This window comes from Phaethon lepturus, unplaced genomic scaffold (assembly GCF_000687285.1).
Source record: "Phaethon lepturus isolate BGI_N335 unplaced genomic scaffold, ASM68728v1 scaffold7868, whole genome shotgun sequence".
NCBI classification, from domain to species: domain Eukaryota; kingdom Metazoa; phylum Chordata; class Aves; order Phaethontiformes; family Phaethontidae; genus Phaethon; species Phaethon lepturus.
This window is the reverse complement of record NW_010559643.1, coordinates 29,590-56,284: the sequence shown is the minus strand read 5'-3', so window position 1 is coordinate 56,284 and position 26,695 is coordinate 29,590. Positions and strand designations below refer to the sequence as shown.

The window sequence follows — 26,695 nt, the reverse complement described above, 5'->3', positions numbered from 1 at the left end:
GGCTGAAGCCTCTAAAGTCAAGTGTGCATTTCACAAGTCACCACTAACTTCTATGAAACTTACTTGCTGAAGATAGGTCTGGTTTTGGTGACTTTTATAGGATCAAGATTCAATGGTCACGACTTAAGGCCACCACCTACATGTGTTTGCATCAGACTTAGCTACTTGAAACTAGCCAAACTAGTTCAACTTGACCTCTCCAAAACCTGAAAAACCTTGTAGAGTACAGGGTTGTTTTCATGATAAAGGCTTGCCACTGGTGAAGTGGAGCTACTACTTAGTGCTACAGTCTAAAGATGCAAAAGTCAAGTATCAGTATCAGGACAATGTCGTTTCTTCCCAAACCCTTCCATGTGAGGAAGGGGTTGCATTTAAAAATAAAGCACAAAAACTTCTGACTCAGACCATAAATGAGAAGAAAAAAATCTAGACACTTCTCTGACAAATAAAATGCTATTTTAGCAAGAAAAAACTTTTGGAAGTTGCCTGTGAATTCAACATACATGGATGCTTCATGGAGATTTGAAAGCCCCATATCCTGATTGCTCCTAGATGGCATCTTATCATCCACCGGGGAAACAAAGCCGTCAGCATCATCTTCTAGCTGATCCAAGAAGCTACGCACATTGAAATCTGTCTTCATGGTAATTGTGAAATCTGGCTTCACATTGCTGTCCTCCTCGGATCCCTCCTCTTCCTCCTACAGAAAGGGACAGAGCACCCCCGTAACAGAATAGGTTACTGCTTCCCTTCTCAGAAACAGGTACCTCCTTTCACCACATGCACTGGGGAACAGATATGAAGAGAAGTGGAGCAAGCACTTTAATTGCTAAAGCAATACAGAAGACACCAGAAGACCACCAGTAAGACATCCTACACCAAAAGCATGTTAGAGAAACTGCAACCATCAACTCAGATTGGTTAAGGAGACCCAAGGCAACAAAACTGAGTAAAAAACTACCTGGGGATCTTAGCAACCTGTTGCTTTGTTTAATTTATGTATTCTGATGTAAATAACAAGACTTACAGTCATTATGCATACTGTCTAAAGCATACCAGCCACCCTCTACATTTCTCTACAAATACATCCGGCAGCATAGAGATTGCCAGGTTAAAATGCAAAATATTCTTTCAATAGATGCAGCTCAACAGCTCGCTCTAATGGCTGAAGACCTCAAATGCTCGTACAGTGATATCGATGAGCTCAGATCAGTCTTTCTATGGCCCAAACCTGGGATCTGACTGACTGTAAAAGGACTGCTGTTGCTAATGTGTTCCCAACATCAGCTCTGTACTGCTTAAGTGGAATACACGAAAAATTGGAGTGGAAACACTCTGTCCAGTGCAATTTTCCCAGAGTACACCGATGAATTGGTTGTGTTCAAATTCTTTGCAAAATTCATAGGCACAAGATTTGAAAGTCTCTGCTGCACTTGGTACTTGCTAATTCATAGCGTTCTCAGATGTAGGGCTTATCTTCCAACACTAGCCAGAAATCATTTGGATTTCCAGGGAACAGGGCCCAGTTTTCTCTTACTTACAGAGATGTTTCTAGAAGGCAGTTTTCCACCTTAATATAAGGAATTAGGCATGAGCATTAGAGGAAGGTAATAAATGCCAGCATGGACCATAAGTCTCTTAAATATGTCTGTATGTGTATATATATTTTATAACCATGTAACTCTAGCCAGGAAGGATCTAAGCACATGCATACCTTTAAAAGCTTTTCAGGGCTAGTATCATGGAAGTCTTCAAGCATATGCAAAAACATATTGTGCACATATTCTTTCCTTTTTTTTATGCGATTCCTTGTGAATACTTCGATTATTCCTTAAGGCCTGCTTGCCTATTTTCAAGCTAAAAGGGAGAAAGTAACACTAGGACCTGGTATAGTCCCATTAAATCCTAAAAGTCAATGATCTATAAACACATAGATTTACATTACATCAGTTTGCTCAGAGTTTTATTTTTACGTTAAAGCTCTAAGCCATGAAAATGCAATGCAAAGCCACAGGCTGAGAATTACAACCAAGACAGAGGCTTGAGGATGAAAAAAAGATTAGCTGGGGACAAGTTTTGAGTAATAATAAAAGATACAGAGAAGTTTGAAACATCTCAGGATAACCTGCAGGGAACTTGTGAAAGTTAAAGCAATGTTTAGCGTATGACCATTTCTCCAGATGTAAATTATATAGTTGAAACAGAAGGCATAAAACAGCGGTCACCTACTGTCCTTACACCCCGCAAACAACTTCAGGCTGGGCTGAGGAGGGGAGACCATTGCTCACTGCCATTTACCAGTCCCCAAGCATACCATCCTGTCCTGCTGGGTAAAGGCAGATAGAACTGAAGCAGGAGAATGCCAATCCTGCTGTGGCATGGAGGAGGATTTGCTAAGTCCATCTAAGCAGTAAAAATGGTATGCTTTATTTTAGGGGAATCTGTCTGACACCAAAGGAGGAGCTCCCATGCCCTTTCCTGGGACAGCAAGTTGCTTCCAGATTCTCCTTCTGGAGAGAAAGGAAAGGGGCAATTTTCATAAGCAGTGTGACAAACTGCTCCCGAGGACAGATGCAAGGTGTCTTCCCCACAGATGCCCATGAGCCCGTCTCGCTTGCCTCGCTCCAGGGCACCAGCGTGCTGGCCATACCAGCAAGGATTACACTGGCCCAGAGCTCAGGAGCGAGCCTGCTGCCTATGGAAGCCCACGGGAGGAAAAGAAAGAGTAGAAATTTCACTTGTTAGACCTCAGTGCCCAAAACACTACATCTGGCTGTCACAAGACCTCTTAAGGCATTTTGCTGTTTAAAGCGAAGGAGCGAACTAAAAAGATTCTTAGTGAGACCTCGAATGGAAATGGCCTTCTAAGGCCTTCGCTTAAACAAGTCTCACATAGGAATCTTATTTTGAACCTGCACTGGCATTTATGCCTTGAACCAGAATGATCTCCATTGGCTAGATCCATTTGGCTTGCACCCGCTTGGATCTTTAGGCAATCATGAGGCATCTAAACTTTCCAGAGTTACAAATATAAAATCTCCAGAGTATCCCATCATCAGCACTCCCAGCAAGCAAGTTTCCCAATGACTTTTTCAACACAATGTTCAAGATATTGTACCCAAATGTTTCATAAGGCTTCACCGGAAATCATCTTTCAAGCCTTTATCTAACTCTCCCAAATGCTTAAAAAAAACAAACCAAAACACCTGACAGTGTCAGGTGTCCGTCAAGATAGGTAGTGCTCTGCCCATAGCGGACTTTTGCAGGGGGTAAGTTTTGGGGCCTTTTGGCCATTTTCTCTCTTTAGTTCTGAGTGTAGTTCAGAACTAGTGCAAAGCTGCCACGTGCAGCTTCACAGGGCCCCATTTAAGCGTTAATAGGCATGTAAGTGTTAACGGGCTTAAGGCTGTCACCCTGATCTTCAGTCAAACCTCTCAAGGTTTGTATTCCCTGCAGGACGCTGCTGAGCTGCTGCGATGCTGCCCCGGCGCAGCACCAGATACGCTGGTCATCAGAGATCACCGTAACCGATAGCTGTAAGTTTTGAACCCGGGTGCAAGCGTAGGTGAAAAAAGGAGGACACACTAAAAGAAAAACAAAACCAAACAAAAATAGCTCCCCCCCCCCCGACTGCTATGGAAGATTGGATCCAGCAGTTATCTAGAAAATACTGACAGCTCAGTGATGATTAACCAGCCTCCAAACAGCAGCTTAACATCTTCAGTCTGCAATCTGGTTTTAATTGATATGTACCTTGATGAGTCCATTCATATACAATCTGCTGTAACTGCCTAATAATCAAATCACCTTGGATGTCTAGGTCTGCAGTATTTACACCATTAACCAAACTCTGGCTGGATAACAGATAAATGACCCAAGTGTGCTGAAGCACTTTCCTCCCCCGTTACGTTGCAAGGGTAACAAAAGCAAGCCAGGGCCCAGCTCCACGCTGCGTGTCCTGGTCAACCGTTGGACTTCCCTTCTTTGTAAGGGAAGAAGCCTCAATATCGTAGCAGTCTTCACCACTAAGAATTACTACCCCACAGCAGCACAAGAAAGAAACACAACAATTGTGCCATCCGAATCTGACCAAGTGTTAACTAGCAGAACTGAGTTGTTCTTTCTTCCATCCTCATGTGACTTGGTTAGAAATACCCTTCACAAGGTGGTGACAAAAGAGCCCTGGACAAAATAAGCACGTGAATGGGAGTAGGTATGGATCCCGTAAGTGCCCCAGTTGGCTTCACGTGCAAGAGTTAGTTTTGTGAGAGCTCATTCCTGCCACAGTGCTGTGTACAAGCTGCAGAGCTTTAGAGTGAGAGAAACTACCGCAAAACAAGTTAGTGTCATTAAAAAGAAAGGAGGAAAGCAAGAAAAAAGCTAGGTACAAAAGTAATTATGATTTTTTTTTTAAAGCAAAATAAATTATATCATGTGCAGGTGGAGGGGGAAGGAGAAGGAAGGGAAGGAACACAAAGCCAAGGACATACTGTAGTCTTATCTACAACAAGGGAAGAATTGGATCAGAACTGGTGAGGTTTAAAGCAGCTACTGATTTTTCAGGAGGACACTGCAAAAAAATCAACACTGATGGAAAAAAAATATCAATCAATCATTCTCTTTCATTGGTATAAGGGGAAAATTGATGCAAACTGAGCAATTAGTTAGCAGCTGGAGGTCTTCACCTTTATCTCCTTGAAGAAGGAAGCTGTTTCGCCCTCGATAATTGGCTGCAGCAAAGGGCTTCTCCGCTTGCTGGAGGGGGAACCCTGTGACAGGTGTTAACAAGTACGTTACATTATGAACCCCTTTCTCCTCCACCACCTGCTCTCAGCTCATTCTCACCCAAACATTCACTCTCAACTCATCACTGGACCGTTGGGAGAAATCTATTTCTTAAAGAAGAAAAACATGCCCAGTAAACCCCCTGAACCTTGGGCTATTTTCTCTCAGGATGTTGCTTAGCAAGGAACATCACTGTCAAACACTTTTAAGAAAAAAACCTTGGATGCTGGAATACTAGCTGGGCAGGAACTACCAAGTAAAGGCTGCAAGAAAATAACCCCAGCCCTCGGCCCAGACACACACACAACATTTGGTTGGCTCTCCAGAGCTACAGTGTAAGCCCAGCTAGACTCTCCAGGCTTGCCTTGCAGGAGCCCGATTTCCCACTGAAATGCCTAATGATGTAGAGACGGATTTTCAAATGCATCCTGCTGCTGCACGAGCCTCTCACTGTCCTCACTAGAGCGGCTGGGGAAAGCCAGTCTTGTCTCTCCTCTGCTAGCTACTGTGCAATTTCAGTTTTGTGTCTAAACAGGAGCTGAGCTCTCTTGTGAGAGCTTTGCATTGAAGTACCCATGCACAGCTACACAATGTCTCCCTTCTGATTGCCAGCACTGTCTTCACAGCACAAAATTTGGGGAGTACTTTGCATATTTGAGGAGGAACAGCTTTTTGTTTTAAAAGCTGGACCACCTCCCAGTATTTGCAGAAAAAAAACCCCACTTCTCAGTGTGACTGCACTGAGTAATGCTGTGCCTGTCCATTCACTTCACTGGCAGTCTATAAAAAGCGGCCAAGACATAAGCATTGCTTGGGAACAGCAAAAAAAGCATCATATGTGACAGAGAGTAAACAGGAACCATCATAAAACAATTTGTTTTCCACAGACAGGCTAAAAGTATTCTGTGTGAATTTTTTAGGTCAAATATTTTTTAAAAAGTGGCCTATATAAGTTGTCTAAAATTAGAGATAGTGCATTTGCTCCACAGAGGGGTGCATTGGATTCCTTGCTGATGGCAGTGCCTCCTTGCCAAAGCACCACCTCAAATGAGGGAATATCTACCATTTGGCAGGATGTCTTTAATACAGATGAAGTGTTAGGAGACTAGTGGCCCTTTCTCTCAGCCAAGGAGAGACTGGTACCTCCTGTGGGACCCACACAAGTCTGTCTTCCTGACATACAGTCCTGTGTAACCAAGCAGCATGGAAGACTACAGCTCAAAGTGGACTGGTAAGGAAAGGGAAGTGAGCTTGTAGCCAAACACAAGACGATGAAATAACAGCAGCAGCCCAATGGAAAGAGGAGAAACAATGCAAGGTAAGCTGTGCCCCACGGCTCATGGGTGGGCACTAGAGTCCTGTGACCTGCTTTGTCCAACTTCAGTATACGGTGTGTCCTTGATTTACTCGTTTGCTTGGTTTTGAGTGATGAAGGAGGTTGGGACTTGGCCTATTGATTGTGTTGTATGCAGAAGTGTGGTGATTCCTGTTTCCTCAGCTTGAAACCAAAGAAATAGCCCCCAAAAGAATGCTCTACTCACAATGATAGGGATGGTGTTGGCTCTGGAGAGGATCTGCTTAACCAGGCGATACCTATCATACAATGGCTTCATCACCTGTCGTTCATTTTTGGTAACCTGAAAAGGAAAAAGAAGCAAGATCCATGAAGCCTGCGGCAGATACTCCACTCTAATGCATATGCCTGTGATCACTGTTAGTCAGAGGGGGCTCAAAGGGAATTTCATGAGGATGACAATTTAGCAGCATTAGCCCTGAAGCTGGTAATACAAGTGCTCGTGTACGTCACTGCATCTCCTGTCCCAGGTGCCAGATGAAGCAAACACCCAAGCTGTGGGGTGTGTTGTAATGTGGCTGTATGAGACAGGTGGTTTAAATGACCAACTTAGGTATCAGACGTCCACAGCACAAAATGACCCATGGAGGCAGAAGTTTGTGTTTGTAATCACCATTATAAGGCACAACATGAGGCTTCCCACCTTTATTCTTGTTGCTGGGACCTCAGAGGCAGTGTTTATGACCCAGGAAAAGAGAAAGGAGCTGCTATTACCAGATATTGCAATGAAAGGTGACTTTCCCAGGGTAGGTTAAGCTACAGATTTCACAAAAGCTGACTTTCTGGCTTTGCTATTCCTCCTAATTTCCTGTCCAAGCCAGCAGTTCTTCATTTTTTAACCCCCTTAACCTTCCCCTCCACCCCTTCTCCCCCCTTGCTGGGGAGAAGTTACCACACAGGTGAGAAGGGATGAAGGTGGAGGACTGTGCGCAACACAGAAGAACAGAACAGTGCTGTGATGCCCTCCCCAAGCCTTCCTTACATTGCTCTGTCCCTAACTCCACTACTCGCAGCTGCATGTCCCGCTCCCTCCTCAGTTGCAGTGTTGCAAACTGCAAGCGTTCATTTGTTTTTCTTTCAGATCCAAGCTAAGCTGAAAATCTCAGTGGTACTGACAGTGCAGAAGGGAAGACCTAACAGACAGTAGGTAGTGTGGGAAAGCAAACGTCTGTCCAACTAAGTGCTAGCTGTGGGGAAGTTGGGTTTTATTTCTTTAGTGTTTTGCTACGGCAGTGTTAGAAAACAAACAAAATACTCAGCAGAACCAACCTAATCATCATCTTTCTTTGTATATAGCACTGTCTGACCCACATCCTATGACTGTCCTTCCATTAGATCTTTTGTCTAACTTTAGATTATAAAGCTCTGATGAGGGGACGCTTTAACTGATTCTCATGCATGCCTATCTTCCTCAAGGCTTTTTATTGATGCTAATCACCAGAGCATCTGAACAGCTGCCATATAAAAATCAACATCAACAGTGTAACCGCTAGCGAGCTTTGTACAGTCTCCCTTTCTACAACAGAAATAGGAGGAACGGGACTACAGCTTGAAATAGAGAGGAAATTCTAAAATGAACTGTCTTGTATTCTGTCTGCCGTTGACTTTCACTGAACTAAGCTTTCTAAAGCTTTCACATCCTTCCTCGAGAGCAGAAGGTGTTGGTTTGCAAGGGGCAGAAGAGCTGTAAGTATTGCCAGGAGTGGGACTGGCAGGAATGAACTCTCAGAATCTGGAGGTAGCATCTTCCTCCTGATAACCAAGCTTATTTCCTAAGTTGGAGACAGATGAATAGGGAGGAAGAAGAAGGAAGCCCTTTTTATTCCGTTCTGGGTTCAATGCAAACATCCCTGAGCCTGATAAGGGGCATGCAGATGGGCAGCCCTAGCTCTAGGGCCTGCATGTCCCACACGTCCGAAGCACAGTCGGGCTCCAATACCCGACAACCTCAAGCTGGCTGTTCGTTGAGTAAGCAGCTCGCACGGATTAGAGGGCTGTGGGCAGCATCAAACAGTTCAGCCAGCCCTCTCTGTATTGAGTTTCATGTTGATGTGTCTGCATTCACTTGCACTGGTGAGCAAGTTGCCTCCAATTTTGGATGTTTCTCTACAACCAGTCAAGCATACAACTGGAGAAAGTGGGTAACCTATATGTATCTCTCTATATATCTAGCTCTATCTATAAAAATATTATTCCTGGATTTACTATGTTAGCAGTTAGTAGAACAGGAGACACAGAACTACTGTTGGCTCAGACAGTCTTTGTTACTTTAAAAAAAAAAAAAGGAAAAAAAAAAAGACTCTGCTGAGGCTTAGGCTGAGAACCAAACCTTCAATTAACGACATTTCAAAGTTGATAAATAGCACTGTTCTGTATAGAAAAATAAACATAAGCCTTGGAATGGGCAAAAAATCCTTAGGTATGTTGAAGAATGGAAAAAATAAATGACATGCTTCAGTGTCTGAATATTACACAGAGAATTAATTTAGGCATTGGAAGTTAAGTGTATGGGGCCCAACTCAGCCCTGCAGACTTACACCAGCACACTTAACAGAAAGCAGATTCTGAAAGAAAACGTTTAGCACATGGGCAAACTGTCTCACTAGGTAAACATAAGTAATACCACCAAAACCTGCGTGTACTTTGGGAGAACATCAAAATGCAAAAAGGCTGTTGGAATAATGGAGTCTTTGACACAACTCTGGGCCACACTCCACATAGCAAAAGAGCAACAGCCGAGGAACAGACCATTGCTTGCATTGTTAAAGTAGCTCCAGAATTCCTGCAGAGATGGACATTTTGGCTTAAGTAAAACAGTTCAGTTCCACCTTTGCAGGTTCATCTAACGCTGGTGCAGAAAGACCCAGTTGCACAATAAATCTGAGCTCCATTGTTTTTCTTGTTTAGTTAAATATCTTTAAGAAAAAAAACAAAAAACTTGGCTGAACTATCCCCATTCTCCTCAAGCACTCAGTACTTTTCCATTGCTGCAGTGCCAGGAGCTGGGAACAGCAAAAGCTGATCAGCTGCAGTCTTCCTTGCCGTGCAGTTCAGTGTTGCTAGGTATAGACTGCTTACTTAAAACCAAACAAGTTAAAAAGCAGTTGTATAAATAAAGCATCAGAAAGGGGAGGTGGGAAAAAAAGGTATGCTGACCAGCTAGGCTCTGGGCTTTTTAAACAGATTCAGGTGAGTTCACTTCAATGAGATGCCACCTGTTGATTTATATTGCTGTAAAAAGCAGCAAAAGCAGACTCGCTCTCATGGAGAAGACAGGGAAGGTTAAGTGGATTCCCTTGTGCTGGCCTTTTGCTACTTTACACAAGGATAAAAACTGCATGTCTCCTCATACAACTACGCTGTTTTCAGTTGCCGGTATATGTGACTGAACAGTATTAGCACTTCATGAAGGCATTTAAATAAATTAGTGAGACTTTTTTTAAAACAATGGACAAAGGAGGAAATAATTCAGGAGCAAAAGGAAGGAAGAGATCAGGAATCCCATGCAGCAGCAGAATGACGGATTTGTCAGCTGCATTAATCAAGTACTCCTTATAAGCAGTAATTTGCTGCTCCCAAGCCACTGCTCAAGGGATTAGCACCACTGAAATTAAGTTACTTTACCTATACAGCTGGTGGCAAAGATTATAATGCCTTCAGTGAACAAGGAGGAGTGATTCATACAGAGCCAACTTGGTGGCCTGGAAGCCACCATGTTTCTGCTATGGCAGGGATCAACAGGACACAATACTTAATTCTCTGTCTTCACAAATGATTTTCCTTTCTTAAGATCAAATGTGCAAGAAACCTCATGCCCTTCACTTCCACTGTCATATGGAAAAAACCCGTCTGTTTCTCAGGGGAAGAATGAAATCTCCTCTCAACCTATGCTGTGATGCTCAGGAAACAAACTGTTTCATGAATCCTTTGGCACAAGAGGATTGTGCAAATAGGAAGGTGCAGGTGCCTCCCTGCAAACAGCAAGGCACCGGGAGAAACACGCTGTAGCTCCTCTAAGGGGCAATGTATGCACATCTGTCTTCCCAGTTAGCCATTAACACTAGCAAATTGCAAAACTCCTGGTTGGATGCGGGACCACACACAACTATTCCCGTGCAGGCTGTATCCCCGGCAAAGCTGGCGAGTCCGCTGGGCCACAAATTGGATGTCTGTGGATCCTGGTGAGCGTGATACCAAAATAATGCACATTCAGCCCCATTCAGCCTGTAGGCCCGGTCCTACAGGTATCTGCCAAGCCCAGCGCTGTGTGCAGACACCACCTTGCTGAGGGTAGACTCCTCAGGAGCAGCGGTAGTGAAGGATCAGGGAGGTGGATTTGAGGATGCACGTGTGGTTTGAAGAGCAAGAAGTCCTAGTGACTGTGATATCAAAGGAGCATTAGGGGAATCATTTACCACAGAAAAAGACATACAAAGAGGTACTTTGGAAAAAAAACGCCGCTGTACATACCGGTCTGCCATGAATGCTTTCGTAATACAGCAAAGCTTTCTGAAGAGCCACTTTTTCAGCTGCTATCTGATCTCTTGTCATGTCCTACGAAAAGTGGCAGAGAAAGACAGGAGGAAGGAAAAAAAAGTCAGATTCCTGGACTCAAGCAATACCAATTTGTGGCCTAGCCAGTCATACCATTTTGTCATTAGTGTTTTGAAGACTCATCTCTTCCAGTCCTCTTTTTCCCAGCTATATGGCCAAAGAGACTGCTAGCTTGAGTGGCACCTTATGCACAACGCAGGCGGATTAAAACCATATAAGCTTTGCATATGAATGTATTTTATGTATGTAAGAGGGATTTATTGATTATCAGTGTGCTTTGAAAAAACAATGGTATGCAACTTTTAATGATGATGTCTCTTTTTCGGTTAAGATCCAAAGTGTGAATTCTACAACAAAACACATGTTCGTTCTTTTTCTCCAAATCTGAGACAAGCTCCAGCACCTCTTACAAAGCTTGCCATCTTTGCTTTGACTGCCACAAACAGCTTTACCAAGAACTGAAGTGCAGTCAGACCATCTCCTTCTGCCAGTTCTGCTATGGAGTGAAAAGCTTTGCCAGACAGGCTGAAGGGCCAAGCCAAAAAAAGGGCAGACAGTTGGAGACGACTTCCCTAACTAGGTCTGCCAGAGTTCCCCCCCTGAACTTGCCTGACGCTGAGCCCTCTCTCCCATCACGGCACCAAACAGGTGCCTCTTTAACAGGCCCTCTTTAAACGGCCAGGCTGTAGATTCTTGTTACAGTCAGAAAACAGACAAACACATACTGTATATATCATCATCTTCTGCAGATCTAGTAAACAAAGATAGTGCTGTCTGCCCCTCTTTTACCAAGCGCTGCACAATTTACATGTCAGCAGACTCAAGGACTTCACTCACAAGGCTGCCCAAACCTCAGGAACTAGCAACATCAGACACAAAGACCTCCCTGCTGATAACCCTCAGAGATTACAGCAGCTAACAGAGCTCAATGTGAAACTCTGAAGAGCAGTGATAAAATGCCCTGAGAGAAGACCATTCAGCTTTGGAGTGAACTAGAAGAAAACAGATGACCCAATCTCCAGAATCACTCGAAGACTCAGAATTTGCCAAAAGCCTGTGGACATAACAACAGAAATAGCCAAATACGGGGCAGGAAATAATTGCAGTAATTCAGAAACGTTACTTGGAATATACAAGGATCAGAAAAAGAATGCACAATGACATTCAATAAAACCAAGCTCTGGGGGGAAAAAAAAAAAATCAGATACTAAAGGCAGAGGGAAAGAAACTAAAGCAGGTGAGCCAGGAGTAAAGGTTGTAGACTTTGTGACAAAATTTAGAAGACCACAGGGCTTTCACAAGTGACTGTGCAGGGATGAGTCACCTACTTGTACTTAAAGGTCTAAAACTGATCTGTCTACATTGTACCTTAATATCTTCAGGCCGGTTTGTCTCTGCTCGTTTCTCTTGAAGCTTCTTCTGGATAGAATCAAGGGTTGCTTCCACGGCAGGCTTGGCAGACTTATCCGACAGTTCTTGCTTCTTGTCATCGTCCTTTTCGAGCTGAGAGCCGAAGCTCTTGGGGAGCGTGTTGCTCCGCTGACGCACAACAGGGCCAAGGTCCTCCTCTGATATCTTCAGTTTTGATTCTAAACAGGGGCATTTGGGGGAAGATGAATAATTTTTCTTTTTTAAAATGTGATAGTGACAGGATTGATGCCTAACACCACATTTAAATGAGGCAGAGTCCAGCTGCCCCTCCGAAGGTGCACCAGTGGTGGCTGCTCACCTTTAAGTTGCTTTCGGAATTTGGCCAAATCATTTGTCCATTTGAGCACTTCAGGGTTGGCTGCTTTGTCACTGTGGGAAGGCTGGGAGGAAAGAACAGTCATGCTGAATCTGTGTTAAACCAACAAAAGAGGCTCAATGAAAAAAGCGCGTGTCACAAAAAGAAATACAACAGAATTTGGACCCAGCGCAGAGCATGGACACTGGCTTCTGACTGCCACCTGCACACCTCTTGACCAGCTCGTTTCAGACCTTGCTTTAATTGCTCCTGCCTGTCACAACACTGACTCTCAGCGGCATCATGAGATTGATTTTCTTTTTAGAAAACATAAAGCTTTTGATGGCAAATGTTAAGTTGTAGGAGTGGCTCAGAGGGCCAGATGCACATTGGATTCCTTGTGCCTATTGTTTCCTAACAGGAGGGCACCTGCAAAATAGAGGAAGCCTAGCATGAACAGTTTGAGAAGCGTTCGGATGCATGTATCCACACCAAAGGCTGCCTTACATCCAAAGACACCAAAATAACCCAAATGCTAGGCTACAGCAAGCTCTGAGCATTTCTTCCAGCCTTTTCCACTGCAGGCAAGATCCCTTCAGTACAATCCTTTGTGGTTTAGATCACCAACAAAGATACACACATGCAAAGCTTTAGTTCCTTAAAAAGCTTTCATCGGAGGGGCATGTCAGGAATAATTAGAGTACAGTACACTGCTACTGCCTAGGAGCACTCAACTGTTGTTCCTTGCTCAGGAGTAAAGTCAAGCTGCTCGCTCTCCTCTGCAATGCACTGGTGTCCTGGGATTATCATCATGCAAATGAGATGTGCAATTGTGCTTCCCATAAGCTGAACTTGAATAAATAAACAAACACAAGTTTAACATAGCTATTCCTACACACCGAGTGTGTGCTTTTGGCACACTGTCTTAAGCAGCGATCAAAATCCTATGAGTTTATTAGGCTATTTCTTGTGCTGCACTGATAGTACATAATGCCTGGAAAGGTAATTTACTTGGTATGGATGCACATTTTCTTTTTTTGGGCAGCAGCTTTTATTCCTTTCTTCCTCCTTTTTTTTCCCCTTATAAAAGCTTTCAAGCCCTCTGTTTGACAGACTCCCCTAACGTTCCTTCCCTTCGTTGCTACTGCATACCCCTCCATACAAATGCTTAACTCCTAGAGACTCACTCTGTATTTCCTCTCCTCTTCGAATTTGTCCTCAAATCTCCTGATCTTTTTCTTCAGTCCCTGAATCCTCCGGGTGAGCTGTGCAGGGGTGAGGTCCTCTCTGTCATCTTCGTAAGATCCCAAAGATGAACTCCGTCTCCTACCAAGAGCAAAGATTGCAGGAAAAGCTTAACCAAACATCCAAAGTACATCATCATGCAGAGAAGGCCACTTAAACTTTGTGTAAATAAAGGCAAATCCCACAGAAGCGAGAAAGCTATGTTGCTACTCTGTAATAAAAGATAGCAAAAGATGCTGTAACAGCCTCTTTCAGCAACAGCAACTCCCTAGATATTAATTCACAAACCCAGAAATGATTAGTTACCAAGAACTTTTCTAAAAATACCAGTTTCCCCGTCAGTAGGAACAGAAACCCAACACAGCATAGCGATCCAGCATGTGTGATCCAAAGAGGTGTTGCTTGACGCAACTTGTGCAAACCCTTTACAGCTGGGTGTGAGAGTCAGCACAGGCAAAACATAACCCACCTCATGAAGGAATGAGAATTGGGAGGGGAAGGAGGCACTTCTGTATCATCCAGGTACTGTTGGCTCTGTCCATAGGCATAGAAGCGAGGGGACAGCATAGGATCGCTGTCCTCATCCAGAAGTTGACGAATTAAGCGACCGGCCTGCGGGGAAAGGCGAGCCTCATCTGAGTCTAAGCCGTCTCGCTGCCATGAGGAAAGAGCAGGGATGGGCTCTGGGAACAGTAAGACAAAGGCTAGTTTTATCGTTTTTGTTTTACACATACGACAGACTCCAGGCAACTTTTCTAATGAACCCTGGCCCGTTTGACTTGGACCGTGATTCGTTGTCATCAGGCATTCTCTGGGTCATTACTCGCATCTGCCCAGCGTGCAAAGCAACGCAAAGCACTGCATGGCCACAGTGGGTACTCTGCACAAACATAAATAATCTCCTAGGTGCAACAGAAAACTGTACCCAAAAGTTGGCCAGTAACTACCACGGACTGACACCAAATGAGGCTATCACCAGCCAGCACCTTTGAGGAAAAAGTTACGCTGGACAAGAGAGAATTACGGGCACATAACAGTAGGAGGCAACTGGATTACAGGAGGATTATTTTTCAGTTTCAGGATGTACAAATGCTGTAAATGAATAGCATATTAATTGTCCTCCCATAGCCTCCAGCGCCCTGATATGACTCTGCCACCTGCTATCGGAAATTCAAAGACTAGGAGTAAGCATAGGTTCTTCTAGTCTGCAAAGAAAAGGTGTCTCACATTACTACCTGTTCCACAGGGTGCCTAGCCTGTAAATTAACCATGATGGTCTGAGTTTCCCTCTTTTCTCTTTCACATACAACCTTGTTGCTTAACAGCATGGTAGAAAAGTGAGGAAATCTTCAGTCCCCTAGATGATCTAACCAGCTGGAAGTAAAAGCAATGTTCTACAGGGAGAGTAGGAGAGAAGGGGAAACTCAACTTAGCATTGCTGATTAGCATAGTGGAGCCCACGGGAAGCAATCGCCTGAATCTTGTGATCACTCCCTCCAGATGCCATAAGGAGTCTAACGTTTTGTGTTCAGATAGTTTACTAAGCTGATTTGCATGCTCCTACTTAGCACCACAGGATTAGACAGTTTAAGAGCCAGGTTTTGAACTTACAAATTTAACAAATAGTTCTAGAAGTAACAAAGCAAAAACCTTATAGAAAACTCCCAGACCAGTCACAGAGCTATGGATTTCCCGTGCCTAGTGTGTCTGCTCTCCTTTCCACAACGAGAAGGGGCTTTTGAAGTTACCAATTTTTGAATAAAAAGCAGAATTTCCTTTTTCTGAACAAGGTTAACATTTTCATAGCTCAGAACGGATTGCATGAGGATTCCCTTGCAGAACCTCTGTGCTGTTTAATATTGCCCCCCTCCATGTAAAATCCGGACAACGCAAGATCATCCACAATTCACTAATGACACACTCGGTGGTATTTTGCCTGTACACCGCATCAAACGATGCTCTCCTCCTCTTCCCTTCTCCCTTACCATACAAATATAAATGTTATGTCTCTGCTTAAGAGGTTGGTGCTGCATGCAAACTGATGCATTCCTCTGAACGGGATGGCTGGAGGTTTTTGCACAAGAGCCTCTTTCAGGTGTTGTGATAAGCGAAGCACATACAAGTCTGGCTTGCAGAGGCTACGTTGATGAGGTGTGCAAGTCCCAAGTGTATGTAGGTTGTTTTGCCATGGACTGGAAAGTTTTTGCAGTCTGTTCTTCTCTCAGTTAACTTCTGGAACAAGAGTTTTTTCTAAGCTGCATTCAACCTTGGCAGTTCCTAATACCTGAAATACTTTGCTCAAGGAATCTGATAAGAAGGAAGGTGAAACAAAGGGCAAATGCTTCAGTCAAACTGTGTCACTTTGGTGTCGCACACTTCCCTGAATCTCTCATGATTTCAGGAAGGTCCTCACAAGATCTCTTGTTGCAAAATAAAGGCTAATAACACAAAAGGAACAAATTTGATTCATTTGACTAGCGGGAATGAGGTTAAGCGATGCACATGATTCTTCTAGATACCTCTCTCTCACAGTTTTTGGAATATACTCTCACTCCCAACAAAATTTGCACTTGGAAATTGTTAAGTTACACCTCCATGGGATTTACATAGATGGAATAAACTTAGAAGTAATCAGCAGCATATTCAGCAGTAACCAAATTAAGCTCCTAACCACACCAGCTAACAAAGCCATTATTAATCATGCATGATGCATGTGACTTTGTCCCAAGGTGGATTTATATACCAGAGAGCACGCGACATTCAGGGAATTGCAATGGCTCAAAGAGCCTCTGATCAAACCCCAAAAGACAGCAAAGCACTTCATGCAAGCTAGTGGAGACAAAGGTATGTCTACTCTCTATTTTGTTGATTTCAAAATACTGCCCAAAAATAGAATCTCATATTCCAAAGGAGAAAGTGTTAAAAAGGAGAAGAAAAAATGTCCAAAAAGGAAAAATCAAGTTTGAGACTTGACAGAAGAAATGGCCACTATAGAAAATCAGCTGTTTTTAAGCCTCGCTCCCGGAAGGCCTGACCCTATGGGTAGCTTGTTTTCCTTGCTGACTACAAGTATTTAGAAGAAAAAGAAATCTCATCTGGACACAAAATGGCTACACCCCTCCCCCCAAAAAGTAACACAGCAATTAATTAAGGAACATACATAGGTATGTAGTAGAATTATGAATTTTATCTACATCAGATCACGAAGTGGACCAGAGCTGCAGTCCAAATGCCTTCTCTCTCATACTGACCAGGTGCTCAGCTGGAAGCACTGGAATTGCTGGATTGCACAAATATACAGGAACCTGCTAAGGGTAAGCTGCCGCTTTTTCTGGCAGTGCACAATCAATCAATTCCTGTTTAACAGAATACATAATATATTTTGTTATTTATTCATCCAAGATAGCTATCAAAGTGTTGCGCCTTTTCTGAAGGCTGCTAAATTCCTGAACTTAATGGTTCAGGTTTGAAGTATCTGCTATCAGGATTAATGTTGTCACCCTTTCCCCTTTCTGCTAAATGAGGAATAAAATCTCAGTAAAGAATGTAAATGTTTAACCTTTTCTTTGCCATTGACTTAACAGAGCAGTTACCCTTATTCATCTTCTGTCTTGAACAAATTTCTCTTGCTCAGGGAAAACTCTCAGTTTTCTACTCATCTCCACATTCTTTCTATGTACTATTTTCCCCCATTTTTCATAATGACAACCTTTCATGAACAAAAAATATTTGGGAATATTTAACCACCACGGCTGTACCAGTGCAGAGAAAGCGTGAAAAAATTTTCTGTTTCTTGGTCAGACTCTCAACGCGTTTCTTTTAGGTACGCCTTTTCTAAGTTGGCGCAGAAGAGAAATACGCTGGTATTGAGCCTTGCAGTCCTTCAGAAGCGCTGCACTCCCTCACAAAATCCCACAAGCAGCTAATCTTTCAACAAAGCTGTCAGCCATCTGCCAGGTGTGGCTCTGCAAAACTCTGTAGGCACACATATGCCTATGGCAATACAACTTCTTTGCCAACCTGCCGCATGGAGGGCTGGAGATATTAATAAACCCGTATCACGCGAGAAGGAAGAAAGATTAATCATATCTATTAATTGGTGTATTATTGGTGAGCTCCAAGCTGTCTTGCTGACAAAACCTGACTTTTTTTTTATCATTACGTTGCATATTTGCCACAGGGTTACTGGGGGCTGCAGGGCCAACAGAGGGGTGCTCGCACACACATCCCACCTGAGGTGAGCAAAATGCTGTGGGCATCTCCCGTTTCCCTCTCTGCAGCCACACAGCTGATACGTGCTGCTAGCACTGCTTTTACACACACCCACCTGACATACAAAGGAGGCCAAATCTTAGCTGCTGTAAAGTGAAGTAGGTCCGGTGGGATTAATTACAAGACCCGAGGTCCTAGTATTAAATCCCACTTGAAAGACCCCAGAAAGACCTCTCACAATGAAGCGAATTGAGCAATTTAAAACCCCAAAACATTAACTAGCTCAGCAACACCCCTTTTTACTCATCTTATAAATGTTTGAAAACATCCTTGTTTGAATACATCAGGAGGTATTCTTCCTATGTAGATCAAAGAGAATAGCCCAAATAAAGAGCTATCACACCTTTCCAGTGAGTGAGATGACACATCTCTCAGCTAGCAAGCCAACTTTGTATTTTGATTACCATGTAACGTCACAATAAACAATGAAAAAATACATTTTAAAATATTTATGCTACAAAATAAAATCAGCAAACAATGCAATTATTATTTTCTACACATAGTAATAACAATGCAGTGTTTCATCACAAATACACTGATGTATCTAAGTCCACAGTGTTGAAAAAAAGAAATCTAAACCCAGCTTCCCTGTTGCTATACTCTTTGGATTTTTTTGCATTACTGTAGGGTTTGGTTTTGTTTTGTGTTTTTTTTTTTCCAATTAAGTCAGCATCAAAACTATTTGTAGATCAGCTTCACCCTCAGGGTCTCAGTGCTGCAATACTTGAGTTCTCAACACTGAGAAGTCAAATTGTGTTTTAAATCTTCTGCTTTTATTCTTTTTTTTTTTTTTTTAAGCTTGCAAGTTTGCAGTAAAATGTCCGCTGATCGTTTCCTAAGTGTTTGTTACTGCAAACTCTGCTTAAAATCTCATCTACAGAACTCTTAAAAATATCAGTAATCAGGCGACGTAGGCAGCAATCACACGCATCTCATCGATTTACTGAACTGCCTGTTCAGCTCCAAGCTGCTGACAGGGCCAGCCGCTGTTATGGAGAACAACATACTTCCAGATTTTCCTTGAGGGCAGGATAGCAAGTTCTGGGCTTGAATTAGAAACATTTGGTAAGAAATCTGCACAATAGTGCTGGACTGTAAGAGAACACTCTGTCCTCCTCGCTCACAGCACTCGAATCAAACATAATCCACAACAATTAAAAACCTTTTCTATGGAAGCGGCTCTGAAAACGCTTGCTCGCAAGGCGTCTCAGCTGGCACCAACCGACCGGCTTCGCAGGCCAGCCTAGCGGTCAGGCATCCCAGCTCACCCCAGAGACAGCTCGGTTCACACCCCGCCTGAGAATAAAACGATTTGATTTGCATCTGCCAAAGGCACACTCGTAAAATCCTTCTCTCGGACCACGGGAAATGCACGCAGGCTAAGAGTTCAGCACTTGAATTTGGCTGGGGCACTGCTCACTCCCTGCGTACTACATCAATAGCCTGACGATTACTACACATATGCCCCTGCACGTAGCAGGCAAGGCGTAGGTGCAGAAAGTGGGCACATGGCAGAGTGTCAGCTTATGCAGGAAGCAGGAAATTTCATTGTCCTCTCTGCTCAGCCTTAGGTAAAGGGAACATAGCCTGGAGAAGTGCAGCAAAACTCTTGTCTTGTGTACAGATTTGACTATGTGGCGAACCTTAAAAAAAAATCTGGTAAAAATTACTTTTAGCATAAGACAAAAGGCAGGGGGCCCTGCCAGCTCACCTGGCAGCAGTTATCACAGTTCTGTGCCCCTGAATGAGGGCTTTTAAGGCAGCTCTGGTCTTAACATGATGGAGAGTCTGCCTGAGTGACAAATAAAAGCTAGTCAATGGACAAGGTTGTCTTGCATCATTTTGTGCCCATTCTTCAAGGCCTTTTCCTAACATTCGACTGGAGGCAGTGACAGCTACAGCTGAAGGCAACCCCTCAACCTGTAATTGTTCTCACAAGCCATTTGTGAAAGGGCCAGCAGTTGCCCGTGTCACTAGATGCTCTGTATCTTCTGCAGTATGATACAGATGACCCTGCTCCCAAAAGTCATCTTAACTGTGTCCTGGAGGTATGGGTAATTTCCTGAGAGATGGACCTACCAAATTTGCTACAGCAAAGCAATAAGTAACTCAGTGTTACTGCATTTGGAGGCACAGTCCTTTCCCTTTTCATTGGGGATGCAACCAGATCCTGAAGAGACGTGTGAAGGTTTGAGTGACAGAGGCTGGCAGGGTGGATGCCCTGGCTGCTAGCGCTGTGGATGAGTGGTAGAACCCTGCCTTGCAAAGACAGCCTCAGTGACAGACTCTGTCGTCAGCTGCAGAAGCAGTCCGAGAGCTCATGTTAACATCTTCCCCTTCCTGGCTGCTGCGAGCTTGGTTTCACATCCACGGCTAGGGAAGACTCAGCCTTTCCTTGCTGACACACAGAAGGCACCATTTTGCTGCTCTTTCATCTGCGCCAACAAAATGGTGATTCTGGAAGGCTAGTATTTTAGATGACATCTCTCACCCCATACAGCTGATTTCTTTTGCAACTGCCCACCTCCTCCTCTTGTAAAATACATGTGAACAGAGGAAGGAAGAATCAGACAGAAGCGCTCTTCAAGCACAGTCATACATGCTCATAATCCTGTTTCATATTTGCAAGGCAAGAAAGATAAAATCCAAACTTAGCAGCATGCCTACGAAGAGGGAATAGTACCAAAGGCGCAAATTATTTCCTATGATGGGAAAGCCTCTGGCAGACAGAAAGGAGCTGTGTTCTCCCCTTCACGCATTCATATGACTCCCATTAGAAACCCAGGAACAAAAAAAAAAAGGTCATTATTTCCCAAGGTTCACATGACAACTGAAGCCACACATCACCTCTGAGAACACAGACGTCCTCACCCTGGCTTGAGACCCCGTGGGGCAGTGCTAATTAGCATCTCAGCGAACACATAAGGCAGCCAAGGCCTCCTGGGAGCCCTTCCATGGCACTTTGATCAGCCGTGCTGCACGCGTGGTGCTACCACCAGGGAATCCCCGCCTAGCAAGCGAGTGGAGAGAAATTCTCTTCCGTCCATGGTGACTAGTTGCCTGGCTGAATCAAAGGCAGCCACAGATGCAGGTTTTCTTTACTCATGACCAAAGTGTCATAACTACTCCCCTCCTAGAGGGAAAGGCAAAAGGTCACGTACGCTGTGGAAGCAGGAGCAGAGAACTTAACTTCTCAGTGTCCCTCAGAGATTGTTTTTTTACGCGCAATAAATTAGTTACACATTTTCTGTCTCTTGCTTTACTGAAACACCATACTTGCATTTTCCTGTTTCTTCCCTGTCAAAGCCCCTCTCACTCCTAAGGCACAAACTTACAGAAGAAAATTCTTGCTTGTACAGAGAGACATACTCAGCAACTGGAAAGGGGTTTGATCCTAGAGGTGCTGGACACCTGTGGGTTTGTGGCACCCCACAGCATTCCCCCAGATTTCCCACTCTTAAGTAAGGCAGTACAAATAGCCAACCAAGCACGCACTCTGGAGATAAGAGCTACAAAAACAGTATTAAAATAATTTAAACGACATGCAATTTAACACTGCTGTTTGAGCTGGTGATCAAGATTTTTTTCACAGCATACATTAAAAAAAAAAAAGTTGTTTGTAAGAGCCATCAAAAGACACAACAGCAGATAGACAGCCTTTTTTCCAGCTGTGCTTTTCAGATCCAAATAATTACTTCCAAATAGTGATTGAAGTGGAAGAAAAAGGAGAAAGAAGGAAGTTCCTTTTAGACTGTGAAATGCCCAGTTTCTTTGAAGTGTAGGGCAGTCTAGCTTAATACTTGAGTGACCAGTCACCAAGAAATAAGTTATCCTGAAACACTCAGACAGTTAAGTACTAAACAGCACATGAAAGTAACTTCAAGAATAAAACAATTAATTTTCTTTCTCTAAGTGACAATTAGAATTGGTACCCATCCAGTATTTTGCTTCCAGTTTCTCAAAACTTTCAGTTCCATATTCAGGACAAAATTGCTTTCCTGTTGGTTCTGGCAAGGGAACATCACCACATAGAGATATACCCAGCCCACTCAGGTTTCCCTCTCTCTCGTTTCACTCATACGACCAGCCATCACACAATCCTACCTTCCCAGTTGTTGTCATCACACAGTGCTGTCAAATCCAGCCGAGGCACTTCTGAGACAAAGCTGTTTTCCTGATCATCAGCATCTTGATTTCTTTGCAACTTGTTTTCAGGAATGCTTGGATGCTCTTGAATCTTCATACTTGAAGTCAGCTATATTTCCATATACCCACAGAAATGAGAGACACACACAAAAAAAAGTTTCAGGAGGCAGAGGAGGAAAAAAACCAACCCTGCAGTCACAAAAGCTGTAAGCCCATGCCTTTAGCTAAAAAGATCCAAAGACCCTGATGTTTCCAGCTCCAAATCCAAATCCCCTGCTTGGTGACCCCTATGTACTAAATGCTCACTCACACCGGTAAAAACATCCGTCCATCTACCTTCCTTGAATTTTTCCTTCTTTAGAAAGCCACAGCAAGTTCCCGAGACTGCCTGCCCTGACAACTGCATACAGCTGAAAAAGCCTCCAGTAATCGATTAGGATGGAAAGGGAGGGAGGAGGGCAGGGAGAGAGGGAGAGAGAGGGGGTGGCTGCGTACACTTCCTACAGGAGTGCAACTCCTTGGAGCAACAACAAAAATGCTGCTGCTGTTGTAAGGTTGTAGCAATATGGTGTCTTTAAAAAGCAGGCACCAGAGCTCCTGAGGTAGCAGCTGCAGACAGCAAGCAGTGCAGGCTACGTACATGAATGCTCTCATGCAGGCTGTGCTGGCTCAGATCAATTAGTGCCAGCTAAGCTGTGCTGGCTGCACATTCCCCGATTTCCTGTGGTTGTTTTCTAGCTGGGCGTGGGGAGAGCAGAACTATTTATGGAGGAGCTCTGGGTATTAAAGCAGTGTTGCGCAAATCCAAACGGCAGTGGGGTTTGGCATCTCAGCTGGAAGCAGTGTGGACTCTGGGAAAAAGCCAAAAAATTCACACAAGCATCCAATGACTTAGGGGGGGGAAAAAAAAAAAGGCAGAATGCTGTCAAGTAAATGATTCATCATTTAGCACCACCTAGAAGCAATTGCTGTTTGTCTCACCACTATTCACTCCTGCACATACCACACGTCGTGTGCGTTTATGCAGAAATCACTGCTATTCCCACAATCCAGATACACAGTGCGCGTGTCTGTAATAGTGCCTGATGACACGAGCAGTTTTGTCACTCTAAAATAAATTAGCTGTAATGCCTCACAGAGGGCAGTAGGGAAAAGGAAGTGTAAAGAATGTAGATGAACATATAGTCTGATATGTATAAACCCACCAACAAATACAGAGCTATCCGAATAGACAGCATTACACTACTACATAAACTATCCAATCTTGGTAAGAACAGCTTAGGCATAATTCTCTCAAATATAGTCTAGCAGGTAGTCAACACACAGATTTCCCCCCTGCAGGTATTTTGATAATCTAGTTAGCAATCTGCCTATGCTGATGTGTGAAGAAAACGGGCCTAAAGAAAATAACTGGTACATTTGAACATATTTTACTTGTGAAGCCAGAAGCATGGCCAAACAGTACTAAATCAGTATCCTTAGTACATGCCACTAAGGCACATCTATTTTTTTTTCATCTGCATAAAACTAATGATGTGTTTGAGGTTCTTTTTCCGCTTTGAGCAGAGAAAAACAAGCTAGCTTCATGCAGAGAGGGAAAAAACTTGCCGAGTAGACAAATCATATGAATAAATGCTTTTATCTGGATTCAATCCCATCAATCCCTGCAGCTGGACAGGGTGCTAGATAATCTCATCTAGGCTCCCTTTCCCAGGAAAGGTTGGACTAAGTGATCTTTTAAGGTCCCTTCCAACCTGGGCTGTTCTAAAAACCTGGGTGATGAACACGTGGTGTTTGTAAAGAGTGTTCTCCATTGTATTTGTATAAGGTTTGTATTTCCTTTTCATTTCAATAAATCACCTTTCTGAAACATTATAACAAAAGGAAACACGCGATGACAGTTTGCCAAGCACTAATAACTCGTACAGCTTGACACTAAATCTGATTACAAACGTGTTTATTGCGAGAGCTGTACAAGGAAAAATGCTAATTCACCATTCAATATCTTTTAAGCTGCTTCCAGGTTGGGAGGACTTAAATATTTCTTTAAGGTCCAGTAACAAGTTTCTTGCCAAAATCTAAATAGTCAGTGTATATTACAAACAGAAAGACTGGTCAGTGGCCAGAAACAGGCAGTCTTCTACATTTACTGAAGAACAAACTGTACCAGTTGATAAATTGCATTTAAATTGCCAACACAGTATTTTAAGGCTGAAAGAAATAAAACCATAAGTTTCAAAATCGGTGCTATTTTTAATAACATCAAGGTATGTGAACAGAGGAACTTATCTAGATTTTAACAATTTTAAAGGGAGCAACCTGAAAATACTATCTCGTCATCACCACTAATACTAATTACAGAGTTAAATGTCTTTGTATGAAGAGTGTACAATCTCCTGACTTATTAAGACTCTTAAAAGACATCTGCAGCAGATAGAAGAGCACTTCCCAGATGAGTAAACATTTCCATTACACATACATTAGAAAGATCATATCAATGTCGTCTTCCTTCTAAAGTCACTTCAGTTGTGGGAAATATTTAAAAGCTGTTTAAAACACGGGCCTGTGCTACGCCTGCAGCCAGTTTACTCTCCTTTCCTTGCTCACCGATGTAGCCTCTAATACAATGAATAAATCATTAGGCGTTCTGAAGAACAATGGTGGTACAAACCCAGGAGACTCAAGAAAGCAGGTGCTTAACCTCCTTCGCATTGACGCTCCAAACCCTTACAAGGGTAGATAATTCAGTATTCCCATCATTTATTTTCCTATTTCATTTCCTGATGCCACCAGTTGCCAACCTCCAGGACAAAAATCAAGTAAAGCAGAACCACTGTGCTTCAGGTATGGATGTACCACAATTTCTTACAAACCAAAGGGGCAGCAAGTTGATGATCTCAGTAGCAGTCGGCATTCACAGTGCACTGAGGATATTACATAAATGGCCACAAAAAAAAATTTTTGGACTAGGCACTTGAGTTCTGCTTTTTGGAAGCTGCTTCTGCAGCCATGCTTTGCAGGTACCAGTAACTACTCCTCTAAGTAACCTGGGGATAAGTCAGCTGCTTTCGTTCTCCCTGCTCCAAAGGAGATTCAGCTTAAAGAGTAGCTCCAGCAGCTAGAAATGAATGGCAACAGAAAGATCTTTGCATTCTGATCAGGAAGTTGTATTCTGTTTGATTACATGTGGATTCAAATCAATTTTATTTAAAAGGCTTGCTTCCCCTACATCCGACCATCCATTACACCCACAAGCAGGAAGCATCCTTAAGTACTTCTTGGCAACACAATCTGACGCAAGAACGCGGCCATTCTGCTGCCTTACTCCCGAGTCATGCTAATCCCCCTTTACACTTGTGGCCATGTTGGTGTGAATCCCAAACACCCTTCCCTTACCAAAACCTGGGTACTAGAAACCTGTGTTTTTCAAATCACAGTCTACATCCTGGAGCTTAGCTACTTCCAAGGGCAGATTATGAAGGCTACAAAAGCACTGAAAAGTCATTCGGGACACGTGTTTCAAGGTATTTTTACTGCCTCATGGAGACCAAAGTCTGCACAACCAGTAGCTATGGCAAATTCCAAGTACCTTTCCTAATCTCTTCAGGCTGGAGACAGAGTGAGAAAGAGAAAACAATAAGAAAGTCCCTGTCCCTTCCTCATCCCGAATGAGTTGTTTGCCACAAAAGGTATGTCTTTAAGCTGCCCTAAGCAAAATGCTTATAAGGGACAAGGAATCTAAAACTGCCCTGCAAGAATTTAACATTTTCTTGACCTTGTAATTCCTATATAATACAATCTCTGGGTCAAGGCTATGTCTTCTCCTGCAGTTAAATTCTGCATTTTAAAACTCTTCCTAAGGAGAGGTTTATTTTGAGATCATGATTTCATATTCGAATACACCTCCCCCAGACTAATTTAAAAGCTTAATGGGAGTACTGTGTGGCATGGCAGTGACAGCACCTTCTCCACATGCAAGCAGGTACGTAAGGAACAAGGTATTGCAAAATCTGGAAAACGCAACAGCTCACGAGCAGGTGCAGGTGCATTGGGGGTTACTGACCCTCTGAGGGCAAAGTAGGAGATCCATCTAAGCCTAATCAGAGCAGTGATCAAAGGCAGACTTCTCTAGCTACAACACAGCTGGCCAGAGCCCAGTTGTTAGCAAATAATCTACCTTTCCCTGCTAGATGGAAATAATACCTACCAGAAATGAAGTCTTTCAAAGGCAATAAATGCATAGTGGCTTTTCCTTAAAAAAAAACAAAATCAAAAAAACACCAAACCTCCCCCCCCAACCCCCAAAACCCAACCAAAAACCACAAGAGGAGGCTAGTTTAAAAATACAATCAGCCCTCAGTTCACTCCAGATGGCCAGAGCAACCAGACATCGTCCACAGCTGTTTTACTGGGCTCCTCTAAAAATGGGTGCACAGCTGAGGGAGAGGTGCCTCAGATAACTCTCCCAAGTATTTTAAATGCTTGGCTGTCTAGAAGAGTTTCAAGCAAACCTAAATGAACCAGTGACTGCAAAGGTGTTCACCTAACCCAACCCCAGTCTTCGCTTTGCTTAGATGAAAAATACCATAAAGTGAATGTAGGAGGTGGGTGTT

At 43.4% G+C, this 26,695-nt stretch overlaps 1 protein-coding gene across 1 annotated transcript in view; it reads right to left on the bottom strand.

The window, feature by feature from the left end:
• FAM13A (family with sequence similarity 13, member A) overlaps positions 1 to 26,695 on the bottom strand; it is a gene marked incomplete at its 5' end in the record, with an annotated part of 37,097 nt that overhangs the window by 1,263 nt on the left and 9,139 nt on the right. The window contains 9 exons of the mRNA XM_010293415.1: positions 504 to 700; positions 4,686 to 4,769; positions 6,327 to 6,422; positions 10,610 to 10,693; positions 12,062 to 12,282; positions 12,423 to 12,504; positions 13,607 to 13,745; positions 14,134 to 14,347; positions 22,041 to 22,191. Coding sequence (XP_010291717.1) covers positions 504 to 700; positions 4,686 to 4,769; positions 6,327 to 6,422; positions 10,610 to 10,693; positions 12,062 to 12,282; positions 12,423 to 12,504; positions 13,607 to 13,745; positions 14,134 to 14,347; positions 22,041 to 22,191 — 1,268 coding nt within the window. The remainder of the gene's footprint in view (positions 1 to 503; positions 701 to 4,685; positions 4,770 to 6,326; positions 6,423 to 10,609; positions 10,694 to 12,061; positions 12,283 to 12,422; positions 12,505 to 13,606; positions 13,746 to 14,133; positions 14,348 to 22,040; positions 22,192 to 26,695) is intronic.